General features: G+C 55.9%; 2 protein-coding genes across 6 annotated transcripts in view; one reads left to right on the forward strand and one right to left on the reverse strand.

Annotated features, from left to right (window-relative positions):
• The window catches only part of ARSG (arylsulfatase G), a 30,246-nt gene extending 22,058 nt beyond the window's left edge, over positions 1-8,188 (reverse strand). For 2 of the 4 annotated variants that reach the window (XM_064395983.1, XM_064395980.1), the window contains exon 1: positions 6,767-6,872. The gene's annotated coding sequence lies outside the window, so the exon portion shown is untranslated. Of the gene's footprint in view, positions 1-580; positions 1,876-6,766; positions 6,873-8,054 lie in introns of those variants that run through there. The other 2 variants (XM_064395982.1, XM_064395981.1) reach the window with 2 other exon arrangements.
• SLC16A6 (solute carrier family 16 member 6) lies at positions 8,183-14,759 on the forward strand. 2 transcript variants are annotated; one of them, XM_064395984.1, is made up of 5 exons: positions 8,183-8,417; positions 8,991-9,134; positions 9,807-9,935; positions 10,772-11,593; positions 12,173-14,759. In XM_064395984.1, exons 1-5 carry the CDS (start codon positions 8,183-8,185, stop codon positions 12,418-12,420), a joined length of 1,578 nt encoding a protein of 525 aa, XP_064252054.1. In that variant the 3' UTR covers positions 12,421-14,759. The 2 variants fall into 2 exon arrangements, with proteins under 2 accessions (XP_064252054.1, XP_064252055.1); XM_064395985.1 differs by lacking the exon at positions 8,183-8,417 and having other exon boundaries at positions 8,995-9,134; positions 9,679-9,935.
• The last annotated feature ends 376 nt before the right edge of the window (positions 14,760-15,135 follow it).

Below are 15,135 nucleotides of genomic sequence, written 5' to 3' on the forward strand. Positions count from 1 at the left end.
GCCCTGCCCCAACAAAGCCCACGAGCTCAGGTCCTGTTCTGCACCTCCTGCATGCCCACAGCTCCAAGAATCCAGGTTAGGTCTCTGGACATGTTTGATGGCAGCTAAATTGCCTTTACTTTCAAAACAAAAATTCCTTTGGATTTCTTCATGGATGGGACTTGAAAGGAGCAGCTCTGCTTGGCTCCAACACCCCTTACCCAGGGGCTGAGCCCAGCTGGGCCAGGGACAGCACAGAACTGAGCCACCAACTCCACAGTGGTCAGGGAGACCTCAGCCCATCCCAGCCCCATCCCAAACCCTTCCCAGCCCCATCCCAAACCCTTCCCAGCTCTTCCCAGCCCCTTCCCAGCCCCATCCCAGCCCCATCCCAGCTCTATCCCAGCTCCATCCCAGCCCCTTCCGAATCCCTTTCCAGCCCCATCCCAGCCCCATCCCAGCCCCTTCCCAAACTCTTCCCAGCCCCATCCCAAACCCTTCCCAGCCCCATCCCAAACCCTTCCCAGCCCCATCCCAGCCCCTTCCCAGCCTCCTGTCTGGGACTCTCCACAACAGAGCTGGATATCACCCTGTGCCAGACCTGGGGTTTAGGAAAAAACAAAGCACCAAAAGTTGAGCTGATCTCCTCGGGCAGGTGGTGTTCAGGCTTTCTGGGAAGACACACCACCTAATCCTGCCCTCTGGCACCTCCACTGGCACCCAGCAGCTGCCAGCCCCTCCCAGGCTGAGCTGGTGTCTGTGCCAAATCCCAGCCTCTCCAAACATCCTCCCAGCAGCACCATCCCAGAGCCAGCCCCGCTCCTGAGGGGCTGCCCTGCTCCCCCAGCGTGCCCAGGGCCCCCCAGCTGCACCTGCAGCCCCACAGAAAAACCCAGCCCACCTCAAAGCAGCCCAAGCCACAAACCTCTGTCCCTTCCATTCACCCCGCGGAGGGATGCCAGGATGACACAGCTAACAAAAACAACCCAAACGATTTTCAAAGGACATTCTCTCCTCCCTAAATTACAGGGAAAGTCTTTCAGGGCTCAAATTCATGCATTAACATCAGAGAAAACTCCTTGATCCCTGATGCTGGGAGGCTGTTTGAAGGCGAGGTGGAACACAGCCTGTGGAGTGCCCACATCCAGACCACATCCATGAGTGTGAGGCCATCCCTGGCACCAACCCTGCACTCTGAGCCCTCTCTGACCCTTTCCAGCCCAAATTCCCGGTGAGTCTGGGCTGTGCACATCCCCCTGGAGGAGGTGGCAGCCCCCTGGGATCCCCTCTGCCCCTTGGGATCACCTCTGCTCCCCTCCAGCCTTGCAGCAGCCGGACCCACCCAGAGCTGAGCCACCAACTTTCAGCTCTTCCTGCAAAAATCAGAATGACTCAGGAGAGATTCCCCAGGCTGGCAGGAACACTGTGGCACCTCGCCCTGTGCCAAGCAGGAAATACTGCCCAGGTGGCTACAGCTGGAGGAGTCCAAGGGCTGGGGATGAGCGGTGTGCTCCCAGCTGGACACGGCACACCTGGCGGCACAGCACGCACCCTGGCCAGGGCAGCACTGAACAAACACACAACCTGCCTTCTGCAGGCTGCTCACAGGAGCCTGGAGAACTCCAAACCTGATAAACCAGTTTAGAAAAGCCCCAAAGCCTCTCCAAGCAGGAGTCCCCCGGTGTAGAGGAGGGGAGATGCCTCTCTGGGATGTCACCGCTGGCAGTGCCACCACAGAGGGGTCACTGGCAGTATCTGTCATGTATTTATTACACATTAACCAGAAAGTTTACAAATCTTGGGGCCAGCACGATCATTTTCACATTTTTCACATTCTTTCACATTTTCACGCCTGCCTGGAGAGCAAAGCAGTGGCTGGAGCCCAGAAAAACCTGCCGCCCTTTGAAGCACACCCAGCTGTGCTCAGCTACCCCCTGCTCAGCTACCCCCCACCCGGGGGGTCCCAGCTCTGATCTCCAGCCCAAACCCACCCCACGGTCCTGCTAAAGTCCCAGCAGGATCCCCCCATCCCAGCCACAGGGAGCAGGAGAAAAGGACACAGCAAAGGATGAGCAATTCAAACTGGAGTGGGTAGCTGCTGTTATCCAGGAGCACTCCAGGAGCTCCCAGTGTCACCCCTTGTGCCAGCTGGGGTCAGGGAAACTGAGGCAGGCAGGCAGAAGGGATGGCTCAGCTGTGCTGGCCCCACAGCTGCTGAGTGACATGGCATGGGGACATAGCCCATGGTGGGGCTCTTGGTGCTGACCCCAGGGGGGGATGCCTGGGGGGATGGATGGCAGGACAGAAAAACAAATCTATGGGGGTTTTTTTGCAATTTAATATTCCAGAGATTTTGTTTTGAGCAGAGAAGGGCAGCAGGTACCTGGTGAGGGGTCTGGCCGTGGGGCAGAGGGGCAGGAGCTCTGTGCCTGCCCCCCTGGGCCTCCCCAGGGCTGACATGTTTACCAGCAAAGCTCCCTTCCCAGCACAACCATCCTGACAATGCTCTGAACACAGTCAGGACTTCATTCCAGGAAAAAGGTTTTCTACTGGCATAGTTTATACTAGTTCTCCTCACAGAACAAGCAGCACCGACAAAAACATACTTCTGCAGATTTACCAGGATTCCTGCCAGCTCCTGGGACAGGAGAATGTTTTTCACCCATCTCGCTGCTGGGTCTTTCAGAGAAAACATTTCACATTCAGCCGAGCAGGGCTGGGCAAACCCCAGCAGAATAAATGAACTGGAAGTCCCTGAGCCATCGGGCGGCTCGGGCAGGGGCCCGCGCTCCCCTGCTCTTCCCAGCCCGCCCTCTTTTCCAGCTCCCGGCTGATTTATGCCAGGACAGCCAGCCAGCCAGGACGCTGGCTGTGCTTCCCTGTGGATCACAGAGCCCCCAGAGCCCAGCCCTGCTGCCGGAGCTCCCGGGATGATGGAGAGGCACGTCCCGCTGCCAGCGCTGCCAGGCACGGCACCGACCCGCCAGGGATGTGCCAGGGAAAAGGATCCCAGGCAAACCAAGCACAGGGAAATCCCCCTCAAAGTGGGCAAAAATACAGGGGGAAAAGGGTTTTACAGTGGGGCTGGGAAGCTCTGGGCTGGAGAGGCTGCAGGCACCATCCCCGTCCCCCCACAGGGCCCCTGCAGCCCCCCTGGCTCCCCAAAGCCTTGTTGCTCTTGGAAAGCCCAAAGGAAAGGAATGGGAAGGTGAGGCAGAGACAGATGCAGAGCACTGACAAGAAATACCAAGGAGCAAATCGCTTTGGGTTTTTCATGCCAAAGATATTTGCATTCTTATTTCTCCCCCGGAGGCACAAACCTCTTTTGCTGTCCCACAACCACTTGCGCTGTCGTTACCAGGAAGAATTTCAGCACGGGGAGGGTGACCCACTCCCAGGGAAAAGCTTGTATAACGGGATATCGGCTCTGCAGGGCCAGATAAAGGTGCTCACCCTTTACCTGTACCCCTGAAAGGCAGGGCATGGGTAAAGGACACCCACCCCAAAGGCTCCCTCTAAGGGGTTCCTTGTGGCACAGGGAGATAGGAGGCTCTCAAGGACACACAGGGCACACTCCCATGACTGAGAACCCAGATTTCTGATGGATTTCTGATGGATTTCAGCTCGTTTAGCAGGGGACTGTGAGGAGGGGAGCTGCTGAAACCTCCCTGAGAACACCAGCACTTGCTGGAGGCAGCAGCTGTTGGGCCAGCATTGCCAAGAGAAACCAGCAGCAGCTTTCCCAAAGTTCCCGAAAAAAAAAGCAACAATTTGCCTCATTTTGGGCAATCTGGAGAATTTTGCCCCAAGTACCTGCTGCCCTTGGCTGTGTTGTCCCACCAGCAACCCCACTGAGACAAAGGAAGGGAAAAGCAGCAGAAGGGACTCTGGCCAAGCCAAACACAGCAGCCCTTGCAGTGCAGGGACATTTTAACCTGGCTGCTTTTTCCAGGGGTATGAACCAGGATCAGCAGGTTCCACATTAACCCAGCACACTGAGGTGGGCTCCTGGGCCAGCACAGGGGCAGATCCCAGGAGGGCAGGGGAGGAGAGGTGTGCCCACTCTGACCCCTCTGCTGTTCCCTGCAGGTGCAAGACTCCAAACCCTCCTGGCAGCATCCCTCTGTGCACGGTGAGCAGGAGCAGCAGCAGAGCTGAGGCTGCCAGAGCTCCAGCAGAGCTTGGACAACGCTCCCAAGGGCGGTGTGGGATTTTTGGGGTGTCTGTGCACAGCCAGGGGTTGGACTCGCTGATCCCTGTGGGTCCCTTCCAGCTCAGGATGTTTGTGATTTTAGGATGACTGAACCCCTGCTCCCTCCCTCCCCATGCCTGTAAGTGGTGAGTTGGTCTCTCCTGCTTTGCTTGACTCACAAATCCCTACTTTTTAAGCTTCCTACATAAAGGACATGTTTTCCCTTAAAAATTCAACTAAGGGAGTTTGTTTTCCCTAGAAATGCAACCAATGGAAATGTTTTCCCCTTGTAATTCAACCAAGGGACATGTTTTTCCCTAAAAAAATGCAACTAAATGAGATGTTTTTCCCAAAAATGCAACAAAAGGGCATGTTTTCCCTAAAAGTCCAGCTAAAGGAGACGATTTCCCAAAAAAAAAATACAGCCAAGGGAGATGTTTCCCCCAAAAATGCAAATGACAGAGACAGTTCCCCCTAAAAATTTAACTGAGGGAGATGTTTTTCCCTAGGATTGCAACTAAAGGAAATGTATTCCATAAAACTACAACTAGGGGATGGGTTTTTCCCAAAAAAAAAGAAAAGAAAAGAAACTAAGGGAGATATTTTCCTCTAAAAATACAACCACTAGAGATGGTTCCCCCTAAAAATTCAAGCAAGGAAAATACTTGCCCTAAAAATGCAACCAAGGGAGATGTCTTCCCCTAAAATTGCAACAAAACGAGATTTTCCCTAAAGGAAAGGAGGTTTACCCTAAAGACACAACTAAAGCAAGTGGCTTCCCCTAAAAACACAACCAAGAGCGACGTTTTTTCCCTAGAAATTCAAGATGTTTTGTCCTGAAAAACACAAACACGGGGTATATTTCCCCTAACACCGAAACCTCGGGGGGGACAAACACGCTGAACCAGCACCGGGGTGGGGGGCTCCGGTGTGTGCTCCCCGCATCCCACCCGAAATCGGGGATGCTCTGGACCCCACACCCGGGGGATGCTCTGGACCCTGCACTCAGGGGTGCTCCGGACCCCGCATCCCGGACCCCATACCTCGGGGATGCTCCAGACCCCGGGAATACCCCAGACCCCGCACCCGGGGATGCTCCAGACCCTGCACTCAGGGATGCTCCGGACTCTGCATCCCGGACCCCACACCCCCAGGATGCTGTGGACCCCGCATCCCGGGAATACCCCAGATCCTGCAGCCGGGAATACTCCGGACCCTGCATCCTGGGGATGCTCCAGATCCCGCACCCCAGACCCCGCACCCTGGGAATACTCTGGATCCCGCACCCGGGGATGCTCCGGACCCCGGGAATAACCCAGACCCCCACCCGGGGATGCTCCAGACCCCGCACCCGGGGATGCTTCGGACCCCGGACCCCACACCCCGGGAATACTCCGGATCCCCCATCCGGGGATGCTCCAGATCCCGCACCCGGGGATGCTCCGGACCCCGGACCCCGCACCCCGGGAATACCCCAGACCCGCACCCGGGGACGCTGCGGACCCCGCTCTGGCAGGACGGCCCGGCACCTGCCGGAGCTCCCCGTGCGGGGCAGGTGCGGGCCGGGGGCCGCGGGGGCTGCGGGCCCGGGGCCGCCCCTGCACCGCCCCTCCCGCACACGCGGTGCCGCCGCTGGGCGAGCCGGGCCCGGCGCCGCGCACATGGGCGCTGCGGAGCCGCCGGCGGAGACCGGCTCCAGCCGGTATAAAAGGGCTGCGAGCGAGCACCGAGCAGCAGCAGCCGCCGCCGCGGGCAGCGGGAGCAGCAGCGGCCGGAGGCCGGCGGGCAGCGGGGCCGCTCCTCGCCGAGGGTCGCCCGCTCGCCCTCCCGGGCCATGGGCAGCCCCTGACCCCGCCGCAGCACCGGGTGAGTGGGGCTCCCGCCCGGGGATTCCGCGGGAGCTGGGTGGGGGAGGGCTTTGTTTCCCTTTTTTAATTTTCCCCCCCTGTTTTGGGGCGCTTTTTAACGTTATTTTTTCGTTTTTCCAGCGTTTTCCGTCCCCACCTCCCCTCGCCCGCATCCCTGTATTTTTAGCCCGCGGCCCCGGCGATGCAGGAATCAGGGCTGAAATGTTGGGAAAGTGATGCAGGGAGGGGGGGCCGCGCCGGCCCCTGCGCTCCGGCTCCTTCATTTTCAATTTTTTCCCCGGCCATCATTATTTCTTTTAATCTTTAAATGTACAAAACATACGCCCAGGTTTGCGGTTTCGCTGGGTTGTTTTTCCTTCCCTTATCTTTTTTTTTTTTTTTTTTTTTGCTCTGTTCCCTAAAGCGTGCTTCCTCCCGATCTGCTTTTCCCCCCTCATTCCCCGCGCCGTGACACAGGAATTCGCGGCAGCCCCGTCCCCTCTCTCGGGGGGTCTCCGGGCACTTCCCACAAAGTTCGGGCGGGGGTCCCGCCCGTGCCCCCCGCCCTGCCCGGCTGCAGCGGAGCCCGCGCCGCAGGGATGCAGGAGCCCACGCCTCGCTCCATCCCCGGCGGAGCGGATCCCCCGGGAGCCATGCGGCACCGCAGGAGGGGCTGCGGGGCCCGGGGACCCCCCGAACCGCTCGGGGACCCCCGGCGTGGGCTCGCCGCCCGCTGCCGCGCACTCGCCTGCTCCGCCGTGCGAAGTTCCCCGGTGCGCTGCGGCCGGGGCTCGGGGCGCCGTGCCGAGGAGCCGAGTCTAAAATGGAGGAGGGAAATGCCGGGTGGCTGCCGGGGACGGCGGCGGGGGGAGCCGCAGGTCCGGGCGGGACGGGGCGGCACCGCTCGCTGCCCTGCCGGGGCGGCCGCGGGAGCTGAACCCGCGGGTGTCCCTCGGGGGACCCGGGCACTGCACCCCCAAACAGGTGTGGCAGTGACCCCAGCACTGTCCCCTGCACAGGTGTGGCCGTGACCCCGGCACTGTCCCCTGCCCAGAGCCGACCCCGCTAGTGCAGGTGATCCTGTCACCGTCCCCCCTGCACAGGTATGCTGGTGGCTGTGGCACAGCAGACCCCCCTGCAGGTGTGGCAGTGAGCCCAGGACTGACCCCCCCAGCGCAGGTGATCCTGTCACTGTCCCCCCCCAGAGGTGTGGCGGTGACCCCGGCACTGTCACCCTGCACAGAGGTGTGGCAGTGACCCCAGCACTGTCCCCCTGCAGAGGCATGGTTCTGACCCGGCACTGTCCCCTGCACAGGTGTGGTGCTGCAGTGGCCTCGGCTCAGCACTCCCCCCGTGCAGGTGTGACAGTGACCTGGCACTGTCCCCCTGCACAGGTGCCATGCTGACCCCGGCACAGCAGACCCCTGGCAGGTGTGGCAGTGAGCCCAGGGCTGTAACCCTGGCACTGTCCCCCCCGTGCAGCTGTGGTGGTGACCCCAGCACAGTGTCCTCCCCCCGACTGTGACACTGCTGCTGTCCCACCTGTGCAGTCGTGGCAGTGCTGGGGTTCCATGGGGGGCTCCATGTGGGACCAAAGCCACCCCCACACCCCACAGGGTGACACGGGGCAGGGCTGACACCCCGTGTCTTATGGGGTGATCCCGTCCAGCCCCTCTGCCCCGGGGGTGGCAGCAGTACCAAGGGGGCTGCAGGGGAGCTGGTGGCAGTGGGGGTGTCCCCACCCCGTTTGGAGGTGTGGGCAGCCCTGAGCTGCTGTGCTGGGGACGCTGGGTGCCCCGGGGGCTCGTGCGGCTCCACCAGCGCTGGGCTCCGCGGTGGATCCTTCACGAACTGCATCCATCCGCCCCCATGCACCGACAGACAGATGACAGCTCCCAGCTCCCGGGCTTGGCTGCTGGGAACAGCTCGCCCGGGTGCTGAGCTGGGAGTTTCTGGTGCAGGGCTCACAGGGCAGCAGCAGGAAGGAGCCCACGGAGGGACAGAGGCACAAACACCAGCCCAACTCCCACACTTACTCCTCAGCAGCACAGGGTCTGGCTCACAGTGCCTTGGGGGTGCTACAGCTCCCAGGCTGTGCCTCTTCCAGCAAAATTCAGCTTCAATTGATGCCTGGTTGCCTGTCCCCTCTTTTCCCAGATCCAAAATGACGGTCAAAGCTGTAAAGATGCCGTGCACCTCTGCAAACGTTTATACTAAAGTGCCTGACGGAGGATGGGGCTGGACGGTCGCTTTTGCGTTCTTTGTGGTGGAAGCCCTGACATACGGCATCATAAAATCATTTGGAGTCTTCTTCAACGACCTGATGGAAAGCTTTGACGAGACCAACAGCAGGATATCCTGGATAATATCCATATGTGTGTTTGTGCAGACCTTCACAGGTAAGAGCAGGCGCTCGGCCCAGGTGCAAGGGGCAGTCATTCTGCTGACTCAGCATGCAAGGACCTGGCACCTGTGACTTTTGTGCCTCTAATGGCTCCATTATAAATCAAATCACAGCCATAAAGCTCAGAGGCTGCTCCTCAAATGCTCAGCCTGGCAGTCCCTTTGAGCCCCAGCTCATGTCTGTGGGTGGTGCAGGGACATGGTCCATGTCACTGAGCCTGACCCAGTTGTTCAGGTCTCACCAGCAAGAGGCAAAAACCCACAGTTTTCAAACCAAACTCTGCAGTGAAAAGGATTAGAAATAACTTGAGCCTTGCTGAAATCCAGTGCTGTCCGGGCATGTGGCTGGAGATTTGTCCCAGGCTGCCACGTGCTTGTCTTTAAGTGCATTCTGGTGATTTTGTAGCGCTGTGAGCTGTGCAGTGCTCCCAGGGTGGCTCCAGGGTGACGCTGGGCTGTGCAGGGAGGTGGCACCTCATGGGGACCCGGGCAGGAGTACGAGACCAGCCTCGCAGAGATGGTGGCTGTGAAGTTGCTGAGGTGTTGACCACAGCTCTCTCCCTCTGCAGCTCCTCTGTCGACGGTCCTGAGCAACCGCTTCGGCCACCGCTTGGTGGTGATGGCCGGGGGGCTGCTGGTCAGCACCGGCATGGTCATCGCCGCCTTCGCCCGCAGCGTGGTGGACATGTACGTCACCATCGGCATCGTCTCCGGTGAGTCACGCCCCCGGCCCCACCTGCCACGGGGTGTGCTTGGGGCTGCTGCCCCTCCTGAGCTGATCCCGCAGCGAGGATGGGCCCCGGGCTTGGCTCTGTGCCCGTGCCACCCCGGGCACCGCCCTGGCCTCGGCCCTGAGCTCGTGCAGCCGCGCCGGTCGCTTCTGCTCAGCTGGGATGGCTGGGGAGACCAAAGCTGTGCCTGGGATCAAATCCTCTAACCTCCCTCTGTCTCTGGTTTCTTCTCCTGATACTTTTCCCCCTCTCCAGCCTGGCCTGGGTGTCCTGTTCATGTCCATGGCCAGGAGCTTGCCTTGCTTAGGGGAACAGTTGCTGCAGGCTCAAACACTTTAAGCAGATGAGGTCCTCAAAGTGGACCCCGCTGGCTGTTTGGGAGCAGAAGGCATTATCTAGCAGGTTTGGGATGCTGGGTCTCTTGGTTTGGGTTTTACTCTCCTTTTTTCTTTGCTTTTTCTTTTCTTTTCCCCCTTCCAATTTACAAAAAAATAACATACTGGTTTCCCCAATGATTTTCTTCCAGGGTGACTTGCTGAGTTGGCCGAAATGATACTGTAATGACCACCGGGAAAGCCGACTTAACGTGTTCTTGCATCGGTGTTTCCCCCTCCTTTACTTGTTGTTATGGCAATTTTTGGCATTTATTCACAGGCCTGGGATACTGCCTCTCCTTCCTCCCGACTGTCACCATTTTATCACAGTATTTTGACAAAAGGCGCTCGCTGGTCACAGCGGTGGCATCCACAGGGGAATGTTTCGCCGTCTTCTCCTTCGCACCAGGTACGGTGCCCACGTGCTGGGAGTGCCAAAGGCACAATCCTTGCCCCAAGCAAACAGCCAGAGGCCAGCTCAGTGCCCACAAGTGGTTGCTCACGTGCCCGTGGCACCCAGCACTGCCAGGACGGGTGTGACACTGCCCGAGCCCCCCCGGTGCCATGTGCCAGGGCAGGACATGCCTGGCTGATATGCAGCCCGCCAGGCTCCCTATATAGATCTGGCAGGCTAAAAATAAGCCCGAGAAACTTCAGCTATTTAAAACACACAGTGCCCAGAGCTGCTCCTAAAGGTTACTGGGCTTGTGCTCAGCACGGGCTGCCAAAGTGCTCCAGCCTTTTGGGGACCTGTGCCCAGGCGTCACGGCCCTGTCACCTCTGCCCTTGGAGGTTTATGTGGTCTGCTGTGCTCTGGGCTAATCCCCACTGCAAAGCTGCTTTGGGTGCAAAGGAAGGCTGGTAATTAGGCAGTGACGTGCACCTTTGAGCAGAGCTAAGCGACTTCCTCTGCCAGCTGGTTTCAGGCTGGGGGCAGCTGAGTTTGCCCTCCTTCACTGAAAACAGCACCCTCTTTGTCCCCAAACTTGCTGAGACCTCAAAAGAGGCTACTTAGAGGGTGGCATCTGCTAGCCAGGTGGTAGACACAGCTTTTAGCTTCTCTCTGCTGCAGCAGAGGGGAGGAGGGTGGGTGCCAGACCCCTGGGTAGTGGGAGCCCTGCTCAGCCTTTTTGAGAGGTGCCTGGAACCCTGCAGTGGTCAATCTCCAGTCCCTTCCCTGGCTGTAAATACAATTCCTTGGTGTAACCACAGGCTTTCCCAGTCACACTTCTCCTCTTCCCTCAGCAATCACGGCCCTGAAGGAGCAGATTGGCTGGAGGTACAGCATGCTTTCTGTCGGGGTGCTGCAGCTGGGCATCACCGCCTGCGGCTCGCTGCTGCGCCCCATCGTCATCAGAGAGCAGGAAGAAGTGAAAGCACAGCCTCCAGAGGAGTCCACAGAGACAAAGTACATGCTTGAAAACGAACAAACATGCACCTCAATAGAGTCCATAGACTCAGGAGTCGATATAACTACCTCACCCAGCAATGTGCCTGGAAAAACCAAAGCAGAGCCGAAAAGTGAAGAACCAAAGCAACACGGACAGAATCCCGCTGACAATAACAGCACCCCTCCAGAACCAAAAACCAAACTACTGGACTTCTCTGTGATGAGAGACTATAGCTTTATCTGTTATGCATTCTTTGGCCTGTTTGCAACCCTGGGCTTCTTCGCTCCCTCCCTCTACATCATCCCCCTGAGCCGCAGCCTCGGCATCGGCAAAGACCACTCTGCCTACATCCTGTCAGCCATGGCCATCGCCGAGGTCTTCGGGAGGATCTTTGCAGGCTGGCTTCTCAACAAGAAGCCCATCCGCAAGATCTACATCGAGCTCATCTGCGTCACCCTGCTGTCGGTAGCGTTGGTTGCCTTCCCCTTTGCCTCTGGATTCTGGGGCCTGATGATATGTAGCGTTTATTTTGGGTTCATGCTCGGCACGGTGGCGGGCACACATATTCCCCTCCTGGCTGAAGACGACGTGGTTGGCATTGAGAGGATGTCCTCTGCAGCTGGAGTCTATGTCTTCATTCAGAGCTTAGCTGGGTTGGCTGGACCACCCCTTGCAGGTAACGCAAACTTTGGTCTTGGTTTTGTTCTGGAGATGTTTGACAGCTGTTGGTGCTGATCTCTGTCTGGAAGGTATCACTATACCTGGTATTCTGGCAGCACTAATCCCAGCACCCCCCTAAAAACCCTGCAGCCACTATTGGGAGTCTCCCAGAGCCAGAAGACTGCAATGCAGCTCTGCAGAGTCCCACGGATGAGGCAGAGGAGCTCAGAGGGAAGGGAAATGCTGCAGTGCTCCCCTGATCCTGTTAGAAACCCAAACCTGGCAGCACTTCAGGCGCAAACAGAGGCGAATCCCTCTTGCTGTGCCTGTGCCACGCACTGCAGAAAGGTGAAGGCTGGCAGAACAAACAGATGCCTGATGCATCTCAGCATCCCTGCAGTGCCCAGGGGCTTCTGAGTGGCCTGCAGATGACACTGTGTACCCCAGAACACAATGGGTTTATTTTTTAACGTGGCATCCAGTTGTCACCGAGTTTTGGCCACAGATAAAATGCAGATTAAAGCTCTACAGGAGGGCAGGGCAGGGCAGGGGGGGAGTGGGCTGTGGCTAACTGCTGTAAATGTTTTTTTTCCAGGTGTCTTAGTGGATACGACAAAGAACTACAGCTCAGCCTTCTACTCCTGTGCTGCTGGCATGGTCCTGGGGGCCGTGTTCCTGGCCCTGGTGAGGCCGTGCAAGACTGGGCTGTGCCACCAGCAACAGCAGCAGCAGCACGTGGAGGAGGGCACGGCAGGGCCACCACCAGAACTACCAGATGACTTTATAGACATGGATATTGGAAAGGCAGAAAATTCAGGAAAAGGCTCTGACAGCGTGGTATAAAAAACCCTGTTCCGTCTCCATCTAATGTACTCAGTGTAAGGCTGGGGGAAATGTCAGCTCTGCTCCACGTTTTAAAGCTCCATTCTAAAGGGAATGTGAAATTTTAAATGTGAACAGTTGCTACCAACAATTTTTTTTTTTTAAATATTAGACAGAATTTTTTTAACCAACAATGGAAAGCTCCATAGAAAATACGGATAGTCACATAAGAATAACTTCTGTCTAGCATGAAGATGTGATGCACACTTGCTTTCCTGATAACAAGCATAGGTAAAGGTCCAACTGATCCATAAATACTGACAACAGCAACAGCAGAAGCAGCTCAGCCTCTGACTGTCAGCCATGCCCTACCACCAACTCCACACAGACCCGATGACACGAACTGGAGACGAGCATTTCAGACACCACCAGTAGCCAACTGCATCTTCTGGAGGGATACAGACTCACTTTTAGCTTGGAGGAGGAGGAGGCCAGGCTAGATAGCTGACAATTAGAAACCATTGCTAATGATCTTAACTTGAATGTCACATAATGCTGGGAAATCAAAGGCTCCGTGTGTCTTTATGGCCAGTTATTACTGCACATATTTCATAAGATCATTTTTCTTCTCCCACCTGGGATCCTTAGAACTGTTGTCTGTTGATAGTCAGACCTGATGTACTGTTTCTAATTTAACTAGTATTTATTAATTTATTCTGGGATTGTTAAAGGAGGTTAGCTTAAATAACTGGAGAGGAAAAGTGATCTTCTGCATAACGGAAAGCTGTCTTTACATCAATCTCTTCAATGCCTATCTTGTATTGCTTGTGAAATTGTTGGGAAAATTACTCTTACAGCATAAAGTGTAGCTGTTTTTAATAGGTAAGTCTTAAGTAACCCAGTTATTTAAAAAGGAAAAAAAAAAAAAAAAAAAACAAGAAAAGAACTACAGATCCAGCATCTCTTTCCATGGAAAAAGGCTCAGCTGGTGCACGGCTGCTGGAACCAGCCCACCCCACAGGGAGGATTTGGCCCAGGATGTCTTAATGTACCCCAAACCCCGGCTCACAGGTGCACAAGGAAATCTCTGCTGCAGCCCCAGCTGCCTGTGGCCCCCCCAGGACCTTCCCCTGTCCCTCTGCCCCCCAGCCCTGCCACCACGGGGTGGGGTGGCCCGAGCTGCACCCCTTCCCCAGCTCTGCCCTAAAGTCAGCCAGGGGCTTCTTATTTTTTGCTACTGACTTCAGTGAGACATGAAGCGGAGCCTGTGCATGAAGGGAAGGATAAAAGACAGCATTTGAGCTGTTCATTCAGTCTTAATGGGAGAGATTCCTGCTCACAGTGACACGAGCTTGCTTACCCCACCTATATGCATCTTCTCGCCTCTAGGCAACTCAGGGGGACAAATCAAACAAGTCTGTTCTGGTCTGGGGGAAAAAGAAACCCCAGACCACCATTTCTGTGTACTTAAGTGGAAGTGGCATCATCCATTAACTGCTACACTGACCTGTCTGTTTTACCAGCCATAGAAATGTGGGACAATCTGTAAAAGAAAAAAAAAAGAACAACCTCTTTTTGGGAAGGTGCTTGGTTTGTTTTTTTCTGTCTTAGATGTCAAAAAAAATTTAAAAACGAAAAAAGAAAAAAAAAAAGAAGGAAAAAAGAAAAAAAAAGAAGGAAAAAAAAAAAGAAACAGGCACTCTTGCAACCAAGTGGCTGGAGCAATTCATCCTCACTGCCCGGGACCTGCGGTCTCGTGTCCTTCCTCTGCCTCAGCACTTTATCACGGCCAGCAGAACCTCGCTGTGTTGCACCCAGGACTGGAAGATCCCTTACAGAGAACTAGAGTTGTGTGAATCGGTGATCAGTGAACAAATAGCCACGTTGCATTACGATGTACTTTTAATTTATTGTTAATTTATGATACTTCAAGCGTTTTGGTAAATGTTCTGTAGCCTATCCTTGTAAGGTTGTTGAAGTCTTTGTGATACGAGACCTCACTACAGCACTTTGCTATTACAACTGCTTGGAAGTGGAATTAAGGCCTCCAGGTTTTGCGTGTGTGTGGAAGCTCCCTGTTCTGCAGATTTGCGAGGTTCTACTGTACTTAGTTTGGGTTTTTTTCTCTCTCTTTTATTTTTTTTTTACCAAGTTTCCAATCCAGATCAAATGCTCCGTTTGTCACTGACCTCACAGTCCCTTTCTGTTCCTGTCTGCGTCGTGGCGCGAGCAGGGGAGCGAGTGGTGAGTGTGTGTGTGTGAGGGCACAGCACAAGCAGGATTTACTGATTTGTTTGTAACAAAATGGACTCTGGAAATACTCTTAAACACTGAGATTTGCAATAAACTTTTTCCTTTTTTTTGGTTTTTTTTTTTCTTCCTCACTTTTTTTAATAATAAACCCAGTGAAGAAGCTTCTCCTGCATCCCTGGTTTGCAGCGGGGAGCTGCCACATCACTCCTGCAGCCTGAAGTGGCCCTGCTTGCCCTGTTGGGCAATCCCAGCTCTGGAGGAGCTGCCTGCCGGCTGTGGATCAGTGCTGCCCTCGAGGGTGCTCCTGTGAGCCTCACCCAGGAGCCCTGGCCAGAGGAGCCTTGTCCTGAGCTGGTGGCACTTGGGCACACAGCCATGGCATTATTTTATCACCCCTGAATTGCTGAATGCTTTCTCCATGCCAGGCTGAGCAACTCGTGTATCAGAAAAAATCTACTTAAACCCACCCCCCTCAAAGCCACT

This window comes from Passer domesticus, chromosome 20 (assembly GCF_036417665.1).
Source record: "Passer domesticus isolate bPasDom1 chromosome 20, bPasDom1.hap1, whole genome shotgun sequence".
Taxonomy (NCBI): Eukaryota; Metazoa; Chordata; class Aves; order Passeriformes; family Passeridae; genus Passer; species Passer domesticus.